The 19,934-nt window shown below is 39.2% G+C and overlaps 1 protein-coding gene across 1 annotated transcript; it reads left to right on the top strand.

Annotated features, from left to right (window-relative positions):
* Nucleotides 1-11,651: 11,651 nt before the first annotated feature.
* Nucleotides 11,652-18,714, top strand: LOC310946612 (corticotropin-releasing factor-binding protein-like; the record flags this gene model as incomplete). The annotated part of the gene is made up of 7 exons (XM_083913121.1): nucleotides 11,652-11,758; nucleotides 11,913-12,000; nucleotides 12,605-12,762; nucleotides 13,909-14,119; nucleotides 15,368-15,522; nucleotides 18,039-18,159; nucleotides 18,560-18,714. The coding sequence occupies exons 1-7, from the start codon at nucleotides 11,678-11,680 to the stop codon at nucleotides 18,712-18,714; spliced, it is 969 nt and encodes a 322-aa protein (XP_083769247.1). The 5' UTR covers nucleotides 11,652-11,677.
* Nucleotides 18,715-19,934: the final 1,220 nt, after the last annotated feature.

Raw genomic sequence — 19,934 nt, 5'->3', positions numbered from 1 at the left:
ATTTAAAATGAACAAACAAATAAAAGTAATTTTCAAGAATGTCAAACCAAGAATGATTAATGTCTCTGTTAAGTTTAATAATAATGACCATTTTGTATAGATTCCTATAGGTACTTGTATATGTATGTATATATACGGTAGATATGCATATATATACACATACATACACACATACATAATATACTTTGTGTACTTTAGACTTAGTACAGTGACCAGAGTTTGAGGTGACAGGGTTAAAGGGTTTATAAAGGGTGACTGGGCCCAGTGTGGCAGACAGGAGTGTTAAAGATGTCAGTGCTGTGATGTGTCGGTCATTGCTCCTAACCATGACGGTCATCCCACTGAGCAGACTGGATGGACTGTAACTAAACAGGAGGAGTCACAGCCCTGTGTGTGTGTCTGTCTATAGCTCATATAAAGTTCCTGTAGCTTTTATTTGAAGGCTGTTGGCTGCTCTCTCTCTCTTCTACCTTATGAAGTACAAATTATAATCGATTAGTTGCAGCAAAACTGAACTTGTTTTAATATCCAGCCAAGGTTATTATAGAAATGGCAGACAAGATGAAAATACACACAAGGCTGTCCAGTATTCATGGGAAGGTTACAGAAATATTATGGCAACTGGAATTCCACTGTATTTCAACTTATCAATAACTCTATTAATGGACTATAGCCATAATCCTGTATCTGGGTCACACTTTAGTCGGATTTCTGCAGGTTACTCCTATACATTGCGTTAGGAGCAAGTATTGGTATTGGGCATTTTCTTAAGGGGCTATTTGTCCATAGGCCAATTAGCTAAACTGCAGGGTTATTAAAATGGTTTAAAAGGCTATCTTCAGTTTTTTTTAAATAAAGATATGGCTTGCACACTGCAGGGCTCCCACGTCCACTTATCTGTTTCGAGCACAACTGCTCTTCATCAGACTAAAAGTCTGCACCTGTTCTCTGTGCGTGCATACTCCTACTTGTACCTTCAATTTTCAGAAGTCACAGATGGACCAGCAAAGAATCTTCACATTGTTAATCACCCACACTTCTAAGTGCAGACAGACCCACAGAAAACGCACTCGGTTTATTTTCCTCCCCTAATACCATACTATTTAATGAAGGAATAAGACTTAGAATGTCCCAATACATATATGTCAAATGCAGTATGTCAAAAATACCAGAATGTCCTCCTACTTCCAGTCATTTTTTGTAGTTTGAAAGCCAGCATGCTTTTCCGGCTTTTCTCACCAACAATCCTTTGCGCAGCATATGGGCAAGTGAGTCAAAGATGTCGACCAATGTTATGATGAAGTAGTATGTCCCAATTGTATTCATACAAGGGCAGCTACAGCACATACTGGATAGAAAAGGTATATGATTTGGAACGCAGCATCTGGGACTTCTACATGGACCCACAGACAGACGGACTTCTTATTGCAATAAACTTTAGGGAAATACACAGTATCAATAAGAGTTATACAGTACCAGGTGCTCAAAATGCGCACCACTGTTTGTCTTACAACACATCATTTATTAGATAATGTCTTCACTCATATTTCAGTCTAGTGCAGCACAAACAGCTGTTTATGGAGTGAACCGTTTCACGTCTGTCAGTCTGTACCCCAACAGTGATGAGCACAAACCCAACAAGCAATAAGAAAAATATTGGTTTGATAAATAGATAATGAAACATGTTGATCAGGGCGTTTCCAGGACTAAGTATAGGGATCAAGTGCAGAAAATATTTAACATTTTCACACAACTATACCTTAAGCAGCATAGTAGGTCTAACCTTACTGTGCTGAGAACTTTATGACAGCATCCATAATGTTAAGAATATCAATTAGATGTTTTTAAAGCCATGGACAAACACAATCATCTGAGACATTGATGAATCTAAATTGACACGCCATCATCCTGAAGTTTGTAAACGGACATGTTTTCATTATTATTTTTTGGCTTAGATTGAAGAAAATTGTGTTTACTACATTAGATGCATGCCATAACAAAAACACAGGTAATCAATATTAAGCAGTTTAGCTTTTTACACCTTTTGATCAGTTGACATTTATTTAAAGTTACTCATTACTTGCCCATCAGTTGTGTAATAGAAGAAACTCTCACCTTGTTTGCGTGACTTTAATTTCAAATTATCCTGATGTGAGATGTAATATCTATAAACTGAGACGCAGCTCAGAGAGAAGTAAATAAAATTTTTCCATTATTAAAGTGAGCGGACCGCACTGTCTGTGTCAAAGATTATAAGTGTCAACTTGAGCCTGAAATCACAGCAGCTCAAATTAATCAGCGTGTTAACCTCATCTCGTTGTCAGCGCTGAGGCCAATTTACGGTCACGGGATGGTAATTGATGAGATATGGCATTACCATAAGCAGTCCCACTGCCTGTAAACTTATAATTGGAGTTTCTGTAACAATGCAGGGGGGTTAAACAAAGGATTAATCATAATTAACAAAAGTATATTACTTTTCCCATATTAAACAGTTGGTTTCCACCTTTTCTATTAACATAAATTTGTTTGCAGTAATTTACTGAATTATTGAAAATACCAACCCAAGTCAAAACCCTGAAAAATGATTTATTCCTGTGTGTGTGTGTGTGTGTGTGTGTGTGTGTGTGTGTGTGTGTGTGTGTGTGTGTGTGTGTGTGTGTGTGTGTGTGTGTGTGTGTGTGTGTGTGTGTGTTTTTGTGTGTGTGTGTGTTTGTGTGTGTGTGTGTGTGTGTGTGTGTGTGTGTGTGTGTGTGTGTGTGTGTGTGTGTGTGTGTGTGTGTGTGTGTGTCTCAAACCCTATGTTTCTGTCATACACAATTACCTTGAGAGAAACAGCTTGAATTTTTCCAACATACAATAAAAAACAATTTGTACATTATTTTCCAAACTCTTGTCATGCAGCAGCACGACACAGCATCACGATGTGATTACATTTATAGAGTTAAACAATAAACAGGCCACACTGAATGAAGGAGGGAAGGAAAACCTTTTTTTTCCTGTTTAAATTCAGAGTAACGTCACAGTGAATGTATAGAGACAAACTCAGGTTATTAATTGTTTTACACATCGATGTTTAACCCATTTATTTATGGGGAATTGTTGGCCAACCCTTTGAATCTGACACTGAATATCAAAATATATGGAAAAAGACTTAAAACAAATAAATGTTTTTTTTCAATACTTTAATGACAGTTTGCTTCATGATGGTCACAACGTGTCATTGCTGGTTTGCCTTATCTCAGGCAGTAGAATGGTATTTTTTTCAGAATAAATGCAGGTGGCCCACCTACTCTGCAAAGGCATGTAATTACACGATATTGCATGATAACAGTTGATCAAACGTTATGACCACAGCCAACTGCAGCTCCACCCACCCAGGCTGGGGCTGCAGCATTGTGTTCCTCTGGTAGATGTAGCTCTATGTGTGGCTCAGCCCACCAGATCCAGCCCTGTGCTGACTATGTGTCCTGGGCTGCAGTAACAGATGTGAAATCACATTACCCAAACGCTGCAATTAGTCTCACTCGCTCGCGGGTTAATGAGTTTGTGGAAATGTGCGACCCATTCCTCATTAGGTAATTTCTCATGCACTGATGAGAGAGGGAGAGAGATGTGGGTATAGTAACTCAGTGTAAATGGCACATAGCCTGCTGCATCACATACTGTAAAGCAGAATGCAGCTGAGGGGGGACACTACAGCTGGACAGTTTTAGGGGGAAATTAATCTCCTCATCATGAATAATGGAATAAGACTATGTGTCTCTGTCTGAGAAGTGACTTGGGGAAACAATCCACCCTATACTGTCACATCTTTTGTGTTTGCATCCAATAGTTCAATAACAGAGGCTTTAAGCAGCTTCTATGGCCTGCTGGGGTTACATCATTTGTCTCTTTATGGACTGGCTATGCTTATTTTCTTGCTGTGAGGCCAGAGTCTGCGAGTGAATAGACAGCCCCTGGCAAAGCTCTGTCAGGACACAATGGACGACAACAAAAGAACTAATTAGCAATCAATTACCGACATGTTTCTGTCCTGCACCTTTTATCTGGTTAGAGTGTAGAGCAGGTTACCACTCAACATGTCCTATTCACACACACACATACACACCACCTGCTGCCTATGTGTGTGTGTGTGTGTTTGTGTGCAGCAAATGTGTGTGGTTTTTCGGTTAATTTGGATTATTGCGGCGATGTATGTGGTAGCCCAGTTATACGTGGTTTAATGCAAGAAAATGTCTCTCCTGTGTGGAATAAAGCTGAAAGATCTTCAAGTTAATCCAATTGAGGCCTTTAGAGAAAGTTACGTTTCACTGTGTCTCCTGCCTAAGAGAGTGAAAGATAGTTGTTCATTAGCCTCATCTGTGACAATCACTCCTTTGTTGTATTTTATTGCTTCTGTTCATTGTTGTGATTTACTTGTAGTAGATATAGACATAGGAGGAAATTTATTGCATTAAAAGAATTTTCAAATTACAACTTCCGAAAAAGCAACAACAGATAAAGTAGATGTAGTTTTACCCTAATTTGAGCATGTGGCTTGCTCATTTCAGCATCTCCCTCTCTACTGCTGTGTAATACACACATGCACACACGTACGCACACACAGCGACATCTGGGGGGAAAGTGCTGTGAGGAGGCTGCAAGTGCCTCTCATGATAACAACTCTGCATCTCAACAACCTGCATCCATCATCATCAACACTAACATCTGCTCTGAGCCTCAGCCTTAAATCTCTTTCTACCCCCCCCCCCCCCAACCCCTTACCTCGCACTACTCTTCACCAACTGTCCCTCTTTCTTTCTCTCTTCTTCTTCTTCTTCTTCTGGTTCTCTCTCTGTCCATCTTTTTCCCACGAGAAGCCATGGTAGCCGCCTTTTTTTAACCACTCTGCTTAATCTGCTTTGACTCTCATCCAAATCCCCTCATCTGCAAAATGTGTGGACGTGTTTTTGTTTCAGCCATCCTTAAAATCAATATTTAATGATGATGTTATCAGTGCTTTTATGTGTAATTTAGCCAGCGTGTCAGTATGAATGAGACACTGTCAGCTTTATGGCGTTGAGCATTTATTTTCTGTTAATGGGTGCTCCTGGTGGTATACAAACCAAAACCCAGTGGACGTCTGATGGATTTGTCTGTTTCATTGTTGTTCACGCATGCATTCACAGTCATGCGTGCATGCATACAGTATATCTGCCTACAAACACACACAAGTCCAGTTGATTATATAACAATTTAAAAGTATAAAATGTTGCGGATAAATGCCATGATTGCCATACTTTGATGTGACATTTCTCGCGTTATTTCACCAGAATAAGACAATGAACGAATCACTGAATGTGACTGCATTGTTTCCCATTGTTTGATCTCATAACGCAATCAATAAAAGCAAGTGTTTGTTTTGAAACAGACTGCATCACCCGATTCTGACATTCTCCAAAGCCACAACAATTACTTCCCCTCTTCAGCTCTGGGAGCCAACATTGTTGAGAGGCAATGATCATGATAGTTTTCTCAGTCATTTTTCTCCCAATAACAAGCCATTTTTAATCCAATTAGGAGTGCTAACGTGAGAGGCATAATACCACGGCCCCTGGGACAGATGAGAGAATATGCAGGACATTTATCCCGACAGTCAATATTGGATTTCTCACTAAGCAGCTGTGCCTGCTCTCTCTGACATTCTCCACCTCTGCACAGTGATCCGTCCTGATTAAACAGGCTTTTCTACTTTATCAACATTCATTACATGACCCGGTCATGCATGGCCACAGACACCAGGAGTAGCAAAGTTACATGCTTCACATTGGGGTTTTCCTTCTCCAACTGTTTAGTGAAAGATGATATGACATGGCTCTTTTAGATCTTAGAGAGTGTTATATAAATATATATATATATATATATATATATATATATATATATATATATATATATATATATATATATATTTATATATACAGTACGAGCAGATGGATGTGTTGTGGTATTCCCCAAAAACTTTCCTCACCCAGACTGACAGGCTAGATATACACACATGCTAATACATGTTGAACCTGAATGCAGGTGGCTAAACTATTATATTACAAAACGTTTTGCTTAAATATCCAACAGTTGTTAAAAAATTTTGATTCAAACGGCCTGAATATATTTGAATTTTAAGCCTGGTAAAGTCACTTTTTCACCTTTATGTTTTGTTTTATTCAGTTCACTCACCTCTGATAAGATACAGAAAATATATTTCAGTGTCAGGATAAGAAAGCAACAAAGAGCTGTCAGTATTTTGATGCCAACAGCAGCTAAACATTGCCACCTTCTGGTGGCTGCCGAGAGGATCAAAATGCTGTACAAAAATGTTTTTTATTCATTCATGCAATTATTTATTTATTTCTTAAAAATCTGGACAGATGGTCAATAGATTTTTTTCTCATCTCGGTATCACTTAATGAAATATGTCTGTTAACTCTGCAAAGAATCATACAATTATTGTTCCATCAAAACATAGCTAATAAAACGCAGAAAATGCATGAAAAAGAGGGCTGCTGTTCATAGCTGATTGCAGTCGATACATTTATGCAGCGCACTGAATCATTGTCATTGAGTGCATTGATTATGTGGACTAATCAATGTTTATTAGGCTGGATAAGACTGGCCAGACCACTGTGGTGGCTGAATGATGAGGGAACACATTTACTGAGTGTCAAAGGCCCACCCACCTGCCCGGAGCAGACATGTGTCAAAGTTTGAGGGAACTTCAAACAGTAGATTAAGAGGACAACATACAGTTTGTATATCCAAGTTGGATATTGAAGATCAGTCAGAATTGAGTTAAAAGAAGCAGATTTTGCATGCTGTCAAGGAAATTTGACAAGCAAATACAGTACAGTAGGACAGTCCTCGCTCTTCTACTAGAATGCAGAGTTAGGAGTACAATCGTGCCTCAGCTAAACTGAGTATTTGCAATTGGCCAATATTAAGATCATTTGTGCTAAAAGAGGAAGAATTTGGTTTAGAGGAGTCTGATGGAAAATGCTTTGCATTATTCATATCATTGTTGATTATGTTGCTTCTGCCATTGGACTCTTCACAGTGTTTTCTCTTTCTTTTGACCCACACTACCTTGCACTGGGTACCATAGTCCATGCTGGCCAACATGCGCTCCACTGAGCCACTTGCATAGTGGCTTAGTGGAGTCATTTGTTTTTGTATCAGTAATTGGAGATGGTCATTACCTGCAGGAATAATTATTTCAGACATGAGCTGAAAGGCCACCGATAGGAGCCTCCTGAAACTTTGTATAAGTAAGTGGAAGTAGTCCTAATCCATCAACCCAGCAGGTACCTTATACTATAGCAGGTTTGTTGTCATTACAATAATCTATCATTTGTTTTTTCTTGTTTGACAGAACAAGTCATCTTACAAGAGACAATGTTCGATAGCATCCCTTCATGGTTTCAATTAATTTCAACATTGTCTTTTAGGATCAGGATTGAGGAAGTCATTAATGTATGAATTATATGAACTATGAGGAAAACCACATTTTGAGATATTTTTGTTGGATATACAAAAATATAAATGTACTGTGAGGATTTTTTTTTGTCCAACTATTAGGCCAATGAAGCACTGATTTCACTCCCTCAGACCTTTAGTTACATTTTGGGCAACTACTCTCTGATTAGGATTACCTATTCCAGTAGGCACAATATCTCAGCATATCAGTAGCAATATATTCTTAATGATTAACAAAAATCAAGATCTATCCAATAACCTTACTAATTGATAATGGAAAGTGTGTGACATTAAAACAAGCTTACACGCCAAAACAAGACTATTTTTATGAACATATATGTTGTATATTATATTATTTGTTACCTTCATATACTGCTTACTGACTGACCTACAAAATGTGTTAGTTAAAATACTTCAAAAGCAAACCAAACAAACAGGCCAGCATCAGATGGGAGTCACCAGGCCTCCCCTGAAGAACTCCGTTGGAAGGTAATTAAAAGAAGAGTGTGTTATCCATCGCTCCTCATTAATACATTTTGAATTAACCACTTTCAGGGGAGAGGAATGGGGAGGAGGGGACAAGAGAGAAAATCCATGCCGGCTTTAAAGTAATCTCTCTCTGTCAGGTCGGTCCAAACGGGGAGGGTCGGCTCATTACGGCCCCCACAGGAGATGAATGGGTCAGTCAGACAGTAAGGAGAGCCGGGCTGGACCGTTGTGTTGACAGACAGATCCACACAAGAACTGTGTGTGTGTGTGTGTGTGTGTGTGTGTGTGTGTGTGTGTGTGTGTGTGTGTGTGTGTGTGTGTGTGTGTGTGTTTGTGTTTGTGTGTGCGCGCGTGCATGCGTGTGTTAGTGCGTGCATAAGGGAGTGCGTGCGTAAGGGAGTCAACACACAATGAACAACAAAGCACTAATATAGGCTATATATCTTTGCCAGGGAGCAGGTGTGCGAAAGCAGGTTGCATGCTGGGCTACAAGCAGGGTTAAGACGGCAATGTCTGCAGTCAACTATCATTGTGATTTCACTTTGACCACATAGAGGGGTGACTGTCACATCTGGCCAGCTGAGGCACTCATCACAGACACAGAGGGCACCTCCAAAATCACACTACTTAAAATTTCTTGAGCAGCTTCTGTCTTTAAAGAAAATCCCAAATGCGCAGAATTAGTTTAATTTATAAGAACATTTGAAGTATGTTTATTGATTCTAGTATAGTAGTGCATTGAAAAGTGAATGCAATTGCAATTAACCTCATAGACCCAAGTACCACCACGCCCCCCCCCACCCCCCCCCCCCCCCCCCCGAAAAACCCAAACTTAAACCTTTTCCAATTTTGCCACCAGATGGCGGTGTAGTCTTTTGTCATGTTGAGACAGAGTCAGCTGACACTTGAATTTATTTTTGTGAGAACATAGCGCTTAGTTGCTTTTTATCATATTATAATTAATCATATCTGAGCTTCCTGGTACATTTCCCCCAACATCACAGCAGGGACATTTGCAACTTTTGCATACCAAATTAAATTCAAAATAACAGATGATTTAATATGCATGTATTTTTATGTCACATATTAGTGGGACACTTTGTATGCTGTCATGTTTTCTCCATGTTATTGTTTGCTGATTTTATCTGCCACTGGTGCATTTATTTATCCTGATTTCATCACTTTCAGCGATGGGAGCAGAAATGAGGAAAGTGCACAGAGAGTTCATCTCTGATCATGTTAATTCATTTATTTATTCAGGATTTTCAGTAAAAGGGTTTGTGGGGTGGTAAAATAGGAAGAGGGGTTAGATATGATTAGATTAGATTAGAAGATGAACTCTTTATAGACTAGCATAATGCAAATTGATAATTTAGTACAGAGTAATGAGACTGTGGGGTTACTTGTTCATTCAAATATATCGATTAATTTAATAAATTGGATTTAAACAATTACAGTATGTATCGCAGCATTGTAGCACTGCATCAAACGCTTCGCAGCATTTCTGTGAAATTGCCAAGGGACAAGCACTTGTAGCATGTGTAGCGCATACACGCACACACCATCCAGCATTTTGCCAACATTTTCCTTTTCCTCAGTTGTCATTCACATTAGCGAAGTGCACTTTAGCAGCAAGACCCTAGCTAATAGGTTCAGACATCTTCTCACCACAGGGACTTTGTAAGACAACTAATTACTATCGCTGACCACTGACTTTTGAATGAAAGTAATACACCTTGAATAGGTCATCAGAATTGTAAGATAACAGGGTGAGGGGCTGTTAGACCAAATGTTATTCATTATGTTCACTATGTAATTATTTTGGTTTGTAGTCGTGTGTGTGGCGTCACAGACCTTCATCACTATGAGGAAGCGTCAGCTATCATTAGCTTGAGACAATTGCCGGCCAGAGTTTCACACAGAGTCTCTCATCTTTATTTCCGATGAATGAGAGGAAGTGTGGGCTGAAGTGTGTATGAACGCTGACAGGATGATCGTCATCTCTTACACTCAGCTACGTCTGAGTTTGACCTTTCACAGAGGCCGCATGGACACAAACGATTAGTCTCATCTAAATTAATTTGCTATGTCACTACAAACCAGATGACATCACAGCTTCTCTCCCTTTGACTCTCTCTCTAGTTTTCTCCTTTGTCTTTATCTACAGTACATTCTGGTTCTTTTGGTTGTTATGTTAATTTTGTTTTGTCTGAATGCTTTGGATGTCTGTTCTCACTCAGTTAGAGCATCATTGGTCAATTATTACCTGAGCTTGGCCATATTGTGAATATGTATCTCCTCACAGCCATGAAAGGAATGACACAGCCACACACTTTCAGATCACTTCCAAGATAATGGAAACACCAAGAGAACATCACCAAATGTGTTATAGAAGCAAAATTAATTCTGATTATGTGGCTATCTTTGTATGCTTCAGTTTACTAACAAACAAACTAACTGTCTACAGAAGGTATTTTAGATACTGAATGTAAAGATAGAAACCCTTTATGTTAATTGGCTTCTGCTGCCACAGTATCAATCTACTGATACTATATTTTATTGACATACTACATAATGACATAATTGACATTTTAAACATTCTTCTAAGTTGGCAACTAAACTGGTCAAGTCTGTGTAGAGGCCATAAGGCACTGACTCCGGAGAAGAAAAGAGAGGAAGCGGAGGAGATAATAGGCTTCATAATGTACAGCTCCACGTGTATCAGTAAAGACAGATGGTAGTCTACACCATATCCAAGCAATCCCCGTCTGCTAAAAAGGATGTTTTTACCAATGGATGTATAAACAGTGACTTAGTTAGGTGAATTTGTCCAGCACCAATGCTATCCGAAAGCATCTCCTCTCCAGTCTGTATTTGCTCTGAGGCAAAAGTGGAGGGAAATCCGTCAATCTTCAGTCACAATCCTGCTCCTTCCTCCTACTGCCCCATGATCCCTCACTGGCTTCCCACTCACAAACACTCCACATTGTTTTTGATTTGAAAGGCTGGTCCAGCCTCCTCCTGTTGGGAACTGAGTCACTGCATGGTATAAACCCATGTTTGTTAAATTTGTGTTTTAACTTGTGCAATCAGTTACATTCCACTCGTGTGATTATCAGAAAAAAAACATGTGCCTGTACTGTAAATGGATTTTCATTTCATTACATTGTGTTAATCAGGACAATACCCATTCTTTATAAAGAGAGTAGTAAATGAGCCAATAAGGTTAATTTACACCTGGCCAAATGTTCAAAGGCGCTCTATAAATGTTTAACATTAAAAAGTGATTATCAGAGGTGAACTATGTTACAGTTTCCATTTGCTAGTATTTGTCGTGTTAGCTTAATTTTTCATGATTTAGTGCCCCCATAATGTAGTAACCAACTAAGCAATATTATGTATGCAGTTTGGCAGGTTTGAGTCCTGACGTTTCTTTATAAGCAGTTATTATTAGTTCCTACACAGCCAAGCTTTTGTAAGTGTCCTAATACTGGTATGAATGAGGGATTTTCTCACATAATTAAAATGACTGTAAGTCTACACAGCTCAGTGTTTGTGAGTGACCCTATGATGTAGGCCTGCCTGTCTCTGTGTGTGCTGCTATAAAAGCTGCCTCCTCTCACACTGCTCCGTTATTTCCCCCCTCTGCTTCAGGAAACATACACTGACGCACTTCATCATGTCTGTGGCTCTGCGCGGACAGCTGTTTCTCTTTCTAATCACCCTCTCATCAAGGATGGGGCTCAGTCGCTACATTGAGGTAAGTTTTGATTGTTAGTCAATAATTCCACATTGCTTCAGTTCAAGTCAGGCAGATTAAACTAATGTCTGTAAAGTTTCTGTGAAAACAGCCGGAACCTCAGATCTGTTGTTTTGAGGTTCTTGTTTTTTTTGTTGTCAATGTTTTCATTCAGGACAACGAAGCTGCAGATGGATTATATTCTCTGCTCAGTTTGGACCAGAAAAGAGAATCAGACGATTTTATTTTCCGCCGACCTCTCAGTAAGTGCTGCTGTAAACAATTGCTTTATTCAGTAGCTGATTATGCTTACCCACTTGGCAAACAGCAAGTAGCCCCTTTACAAAATTAAAGGTATGTTAAGTGATGAATTTAAGACATTCACTGCAGAGATGTTCATTGTAGTTCTGGTGTTCAGGTAGGTAGAACACATTTCTTTCCATCAGTCAGTCAATTAACCACTTAATCAATACATCCCCACATCTTTATTGTACATAATAGTGCATATGCAGTAAACTATAGGACGTCCGTTTAGTGTTTCCCAAAAAATGTACACAGCAAAATGTTGGAAATGAACACATTGTCTTGTTTCATGTTAGTCCACTTCTATTAGAATAAATTCTTGAGCAGAAATAAACACCTCCTAGGTAACAACATTTGCATACTGAAAGACTTGTTGTGTTGGAGCATAAAGCTGATTACCGTCACATTGAGTTCATGACCAATTTTTGCAGATCACACTAAATCCTTGATGTTTACTGTATTTGTGTTATAAGAAAACTACAATAAACAAAAAGTGGTTATTGGAATCCCTTCTCTGTAATTATGAATAAGTAATATGTGTGTGTGCATGTGTGTGGTTTGTAGGATGTTTGGACATGCTGGCCACGGATGGCTACTTCACCTTCGTGGCATCTCGACCACAGCTGGCCTGTGCTGCTTTCATCATCGCTGAGCCCAGTGAGGTCATCAGCCTGGAGCTGTCTGACGTCAATATCGACTGCAGCGCTGGAGACTTCATCAAGGTTGGCTCCATTCACCAAGAATAACTCCCACACATCCCCCAACCCCTTTGTGAATGGAAGACCGGAAGATGAGGGCTTTGAAATGTAAACTCTGAATTATTTTTCATCTTGTTGTGTTTGATTAAAATGGTGCCAAACGTGGTTAAGGCAGTGTTTAAGGGCCAAACACCACACTGGATCCTCTATGCATTGGTCACATTACTCAGAGCAAGTGTGGGAAGGCTTTAGTTGTGCAGCCAAGCCTGCCAGTTAGATTGCAGTTTAATTTCATGTGGGCCAAAGTGGTAAAAGGCATGTCAGTGGGTTTATAGGCTGGGTCGAGGTGTTATCTGACCTGCACAGATCAGTGCCCATTAAGCGAGAGAAAGATGCTCAAGCACCAAACAGCACACATCTTTATTTTTGAACACACTATCTACATAAATTAGATTTGATTTAATTTAAATAATTCATATTGGATTATGGTTGTAATGGAATATGATTCACAACACAGCAGTGTAGATGGTGCTGTAAACTGTATTGGACTAATAGCCTTAAGAAAGACACATAAAGTAAAGTCATCTTGTAAAGTAATTCTTATGTTACCTTTATCGTAACCATATTGTCAAAAGTGAGATTAGCATGTCTTTTTATGATGAAGCAGTTCTAGGTGCTGTATAGATACTGTGAAAGTATTAAAATGCTCAATCCACAGAGAAATGCACACAGCCTGTATTCTGAAATTGTGCCTTTAACAGTTCTTCAAGTACAGTATAACTGATGTTTTATTATATTTCAAGTCAATAACAACATAGTCACATTTAGAAAAAAACATTAGCTGAACACATTCTCCAACAGCCTGATCCCCAGCGTCTAATGTTTACCCGTCTTCAACTGAGAAATGGCACTTGTCATACTAAGCTACTAGCTTACCTTTAGCTTTGCACCTGCTGGAAGTTCCGACTCTTATTTTCAAGTTGGTGTTTACTGTCAAAGATGACGCTATACTGTGTATACAAAGGGGCTGTGGTGTGGCACTTGAGTTAATAATCTACATCTTACTGATGTTTTCCCTTAAACAATATAAAGAATATGTTGCTTAGTTAAAATATTGTGAATGAAATTATGAATTAATAAAATGAGGAAACTCTGATTTTCCTCTGACAGATATTTGACGGCTGGGTTCTGAAGGGAGAGAAGTTCCCCAGCAGGCAGGACCACCAGCTCCCCCTTAACCAGCGCTACACGGACTACTGCTCATCCACAGCACCAGGAGTCACCAGCCGCTCCTCTCAGAACGTCGCTATGATCTTCTTCCGTATTCACAGCCCTGACAGCGGCTTCACCCTTACTGTCAAAAAACTACACAACCCCTTCCGTGAGTTATGCTGCACGTCATTGAAGTTACTTGAGGGCTAAGAAGTCTAACAGCAAAATAAACAGAAACAACATCCATAAAACATCTATTAACGCTGAATTGTAACAAACACATGTAAACAAGTCAAGGCTTTGCATATAAATCATATTTGTGTTATTTATTTTTATTTTTGTCTTTTTCAATAAGGACTAGACTGACTTGTGTGCATGCGTGTGTGCTCTTCCTGGACATTTGCGCCTCGTCGAGCATTAAACAAGGCCAAGAGCGACAGGAGGAGATTGAATGAGAGGCATGCACCTGTTTTCCAGCTGCTTGACAAACACGGTGTTAACACTGTGTCAAGCAACATAACAATCACAGTGTGGCTGTAAGACAAAGACGGACAAAGACAGAGCACTGACGCAGAAAAGGGAGTTTGAATGGATTTTCTAAAGAGAGACAACATAAATCTCAGGACAATGTGTGAGGATTTATTCATATGTTGGCCATTAATCAACATAACAATCCTGCCCCTGCTGCGTCACAAGGTGGCCCAAATTGGGTAAAATGGCCAGAAACCAGCATTCATATCTCTGTAATGCGATTTATTGTACATTTAATACACCGCTTAGCAACAGTAAACATGTTTCACCTGATTTTGATGAGTTTTATCAAAAATAAAAGCAAGTTTTATTTATATTCATTCTGCTCCTATAAATTATTTGAGTGACCGTTAAAGTTAACGTAAAAATTTAAGATTTGCACAAATAGGCAACAGTTAACTGTCATTAATCCCATCTTCAAATATGGCAGAACAAATAACAATAAATAATATTTATTCCTACATTCTTTCCTCAGTTTTGATTGGCACAGCTCCTTCAACACGAAAATGTTTCTAAATGAACAACCAGCCTTTAGGAATAAACTCTTCCGACTCCAGTCGGTGCCTGACTAGTCTACCGTACTGTTATCAATTCAAATTTCATTATTTTCTTATCTTTGTCATCAGAACTGGGATTGGATTTCCATGCTCAGCCCTAATTGTGTCCCCTCCCTGCAGTCAGCCTTGATCATGTCCAATTTGTGACATGAGGTGTCAGTAATGAGTTTCTCTGGTGACGGGGAACTGTTAATTTGAAACCTCTCCTCCTGTGTGTGTGTGTGTGTGTGTGTGTGTGTGTGTGTGTGTGTGTGTGTGTGTGTGTGTGTGTGTGTGTGTGTGTGTGTGTGTGTGTGTGTGTGTGTGTGTGTGTGTGTTTTTGTGAGAAGCCTGTAACATCATGTCTCAGAGTCCAGAGGGCAGCTTCACCATGGTGATGCCACACCAGCGCAGGAACTGCAGCTTCTCCATCATCTACCCTGTGGAGATCCGACTGACAGATCTCAGCCTGGGGCAGGCCAAAAGCAATGAGCTTAGCCCACATGTGAGAGACACAGACACACACCTGTATCCCACTTTCTCTGTTAAAGAAACCTCTCACTGAGAAAGTGATAAGAAAATGTGTGTCTTTGTATCTGCCATACTAATCACATGATCTTTTATGTTATCACAGCTTAACATAATCGTATTTTTCATTTAGTAAAGTTCACCATTAAGGTCCACCAGCCTCCGGCCAAAAATAATATTTACCTAAGCATGAACCCGAATCATATGGGAAATAGTTGTTCTAGCCTGCTTCCTGAATAACATTGGCCTACATATCAAACTATAGTCACGGAAATATCAACAGAAAAGAAATTGATGCAGCTGTACAGGGTTTTGTAAGTGAAATTGAGATGCTACTAGTCTGATTGTCAGGGTATGGTTCCAGTATAATCTGCATCATATTCATATCATCATTGATTTATGTAGAATCCTCATTTTTGAAATAAGGATTTAAAGAAAGAAGCTACATTAAACAGAACTTTTTTCGACTTTATAGTGGCATTTTACATATTCTCTTAATTTATTGCTTTAAGATGGGTTGAAAGTTTCCTTATCTTAAAGGAATACATTTTTGGAAATGTGTTAATTTGCCTGGGAGTTAAGGATCAAAACCGCTTTTCTGTCTGTCTGTTAAATATGAAGCTGCAGGGGCGGCCTGAGGCTGAGTGGTTAGAGCAGCCGCCCCGTGTAAAAAGGTTTGACTCTGATAAAGGCTTGGGAAACTGCCAAAACAATAATCTACAAAAAAATGAAGTTACAGTGAAGGGACACTGTAGTTTCGTACGACTAGAAACAGAGGAGAAACAGCTAGCCGGGATCCGTCCAAATATAACACAATCAGCTTCCTGGCATCGGCTATACAGTATATTCAATGTGACAATGTTAAGATTTATATCAATCTTCTGGGGCGCCTGGTGGTTCAGTGGTTAGAGCAGGCGTCCCATATGCAGAGGCTAAAAGTCCTCACCGCAGCAGCCCTTGTTTGACTCCGACCTGTGGCCCTTTGCTGCATGTTGGCCCCTCTCTCTCTCCCTCATTTCCTATCAAACCTCCAACTATACTGTCAAATCTTTAAAAACAGAGTTCTATCAATCTTCTTATCTAACTTGGCAAAGTAGCAAATACTGTATGCATTGTTATCAAAATGTCAATAGATTCCTTTAACCATATCAATTTATTTGCCCCATTTAGACATGCCCGTGCATGTCTGTCGTAACTGACAAACATCGCCTGTGAACTTCTAAAACATTGTCCTTGAAAAATGGCCAGGGTTTTGGAGAGTCGTCCAAAATCAATGTTCTGTTTGGCAAATCGTTTTTAGACCAGCAGTGGTGTTTGAGTGATTCTGTTCTCAGCTGTTGTTGTGCGTTAACAGATGCAACAAAGCCTTCTACACTTCCATGGCAAAAGGTCTAATTAGGCCACGTAAAACACCTGTGAGTGCACAATGTAGGAGCTTCAAAAGGATGCTCATGCATGAAACATAACAGTTTGTAAATTGATAACCCTTCATATTGAATGTTTGAAGGTGTTGGACAGTTTCTAATGTGTAATTAAATCAGATTAAATTGTAGAAAAGAAATATGCATGATTCAAAACATATCAAAAGTGGCTGTAATCAATGTTTGTAAAATAATGCATCAAAAACAATGTGACGATGTGAACGTGTCCCTTGTGCTGTGTTTAATCTGCAACGCCCCTCTGCTTTACAGAGCTTCATTGCAGCCCATTATTATTATATTACATAGTGTTATCTGTTAAATATTACGGTATGTTTACAAGCCAGTTGCAAAAACTCGTAAAAGTAAGACAGGACAGAAATGGTCCTAAATCCTGTTGATAAAAGACTGAAAACAAGATTATTCCTGAAGATGTTGGCAGTTGGTCTGACTCTGGCTGCCAGACTGTTGACAGTATGATCAACTGATACTATGATTTTCTGGACCAAATACAGCAACCCACCATTTAAACTCAAATGTTACAAAGTTCAAAGATGATTTGTATGAGCAGATTTACAAACACAGCTGCATGTAATTGTATTATATAAATAAAAATGAATGTGATAAAGGAGCAGCATGGATGGAAAACGTGACTGACCAAGGATTATCAAAACTTGATGTACCCTTTAGCTTCAGGGCGTATAGCAACTACTGGGATAGTTAGATCAAACTCTTCATTAGCTGTGTTTAGGATTATTGCCCTAATCAATACCACACATGAACTGACAGTATGCAGACCAAGCTGGGATTCAAAGTTTTCCAATGTTTCCCCTTTTTCATCATTTCTCACTAACACATTGAGACCAGACAAATGTGTCGCATGCATTTTCTTCCTTTTTACTTAAAGAGAAGATACAAACAAAACTAGGGCTCATCGACACATTGCTCCATAGTGTCACCAGTGGTAAAAAAAAATCTAATTTAAAAAATCCATAGGGTCTCTTTAATATGCAGACTTACTCACTTTAGCTGCACTTGAGCACCAGAATATTTTTGTTGTTGTTTTTGTTTCCAGAAGCACGTCTGGACGGGCTGTTCGGGTTCAGGTGACTATGTGGAGCTGTTAGGGGGGAATGGGGTGGACACCTCTATGATGTTCCCTGTAGCTGATCTCTGTTTCTCCCTCAGTGGGTCCGGTGAGTTTACCTCCAGTGTGAATCTGTTATTTCCGTTGTAACCCTGATTTTTAAACACAGTTTGGCACATTTAACCATGTGTATTGACACACTGATTTAAAGCTGTGTATCTGATCCTACATATCAAAACACTTGATTTAATGAAATTAAATATTTGAAATTCAAATTGTATTTTACAGCTTGAATTTCACCTGATTTTACTATTAGAAAAATAAATGCCAACACATTCCTATATAAAATATAAGGGTGTTTTATCACAGATATACTATCTTCATTGATCTACCAAGACGGGTGCACTTCAAACACCAGACGAAGACACAAACACTTGTCAGGCAATAACGGGCTGACTAGCTTCATGTGCTCCAGTGTAAAGTATCTGTTCTTCTCTCCGGTCCTTCAGCCCAGATGAAGATTGGTTGTGATAACTCGGTGGTGAGGCTGGTGTCCAGTGGGAACTATATCAACCGTGTTTCCTTCCAGTACAGACTACTTGAACAACGCGAGCTCCCCAAGTCCCGAGAGAACGCTCTGGATAACTTCTGCTCAGTGGAATGAGATCACACACACACACACACACACACACACACACCACACACACACACACACACACACACACACACACACACACACACACACACACACACACACACACACACACACACACACACACACACAGTCATCGATCTCTCTGTAAATAAATCAGTTTGCAAAATATGTTATTTGGTTTGCTTTGATCATAGATAATTTATTTGAATAATTATTTGTATTCATCTTAAATTTAAGGATGATGATGGATCTCATTGTTTTCATTTAGGTGTTTTTCAAGAAATCTGTAATAGATTATAATTCTTGGCAAGAGCATTCACTTCTAAACCTCCCTTCTGTTTATATCAGTTTCACTATTGTTTGGGAGGTTTTACATCTCTGTTTACTCTTGTCTTTATATTGCCATGAAAAATAAATATGACTTGCATGATAAAGCACATTTTTAATGTTCTGCTTTTGTGAGTCAATCTGTTTACATGAGCCTTTTTACATTTCAATATATAACTGCATGTTCATTTTGTGTTTGTTTTACTAGTATGCTCCTGCAGGATCCACCCAGTTTACCCATAACCACAGATCTGAAAATATGGGTTTGTTCTTCAGTCTAGTCTAGCACAGAGTATGTGATGTGCTTACTGGGCTTTTAATGTTTATTTATCAGGCAGATTTTATTGGCAAACCTGTATCACATTACAAACCAATGGGTTGCCTTGTAAAACTACTGTTATTGTTGATCAGGGCAGTTGTCAGATCTTGCTTTTTTAGCCAGGCTATTGACACCGCCTTGGTCCACACTGAAATATCTCAGCAACCATTGGATTGGCATGCTATTTTGCACAGACATGTACAGTCCCCAGAGGGTGCGTTTTAATAACTTTGGTTATTCTCTAACTTTTTATCTAACAAAATTTTCAGGTCAACATTTTTATTGATTGGTTTATGACCAAATACATGCAAAACTAATGACAATATCAGCCTCAACTACTCCACACCACTTTGTGTTTAATGCTAATTAGAAAATCCCTGAACATCAGCATGTTAGCATTGTCATTGAGAACATGTTAGCACGCTAACATCAAAGCACTGCAGTGCCTATAAGAACAGCCCGAAAGAGCTACTAATGTGGCTGTGGACTTAAATTACAGGATTTTGCTGCCCTTCATCAGTACTATATGGTGGTATAGTAAAATCACTGCCAATGAATAGTTTGTTTCTATGGGAGATGTTAA

The sequence above is a fragment of the Echiichthys vipera genome (assembly GCF_963691815.1).
Source record: "Echiichthys vipera genome assembly, chromosome: 4".
In the NCBI taxonomy this organism is placed as follows: Eukaryota; Metazoa; Chordata; class Actinopteri; order Perciformes; family Trachinidae; genus Echiichthys; species Echiichthys vipera.
This window is presented reverse-complemented; position numbering and strand designations above follow the sequence as displayed.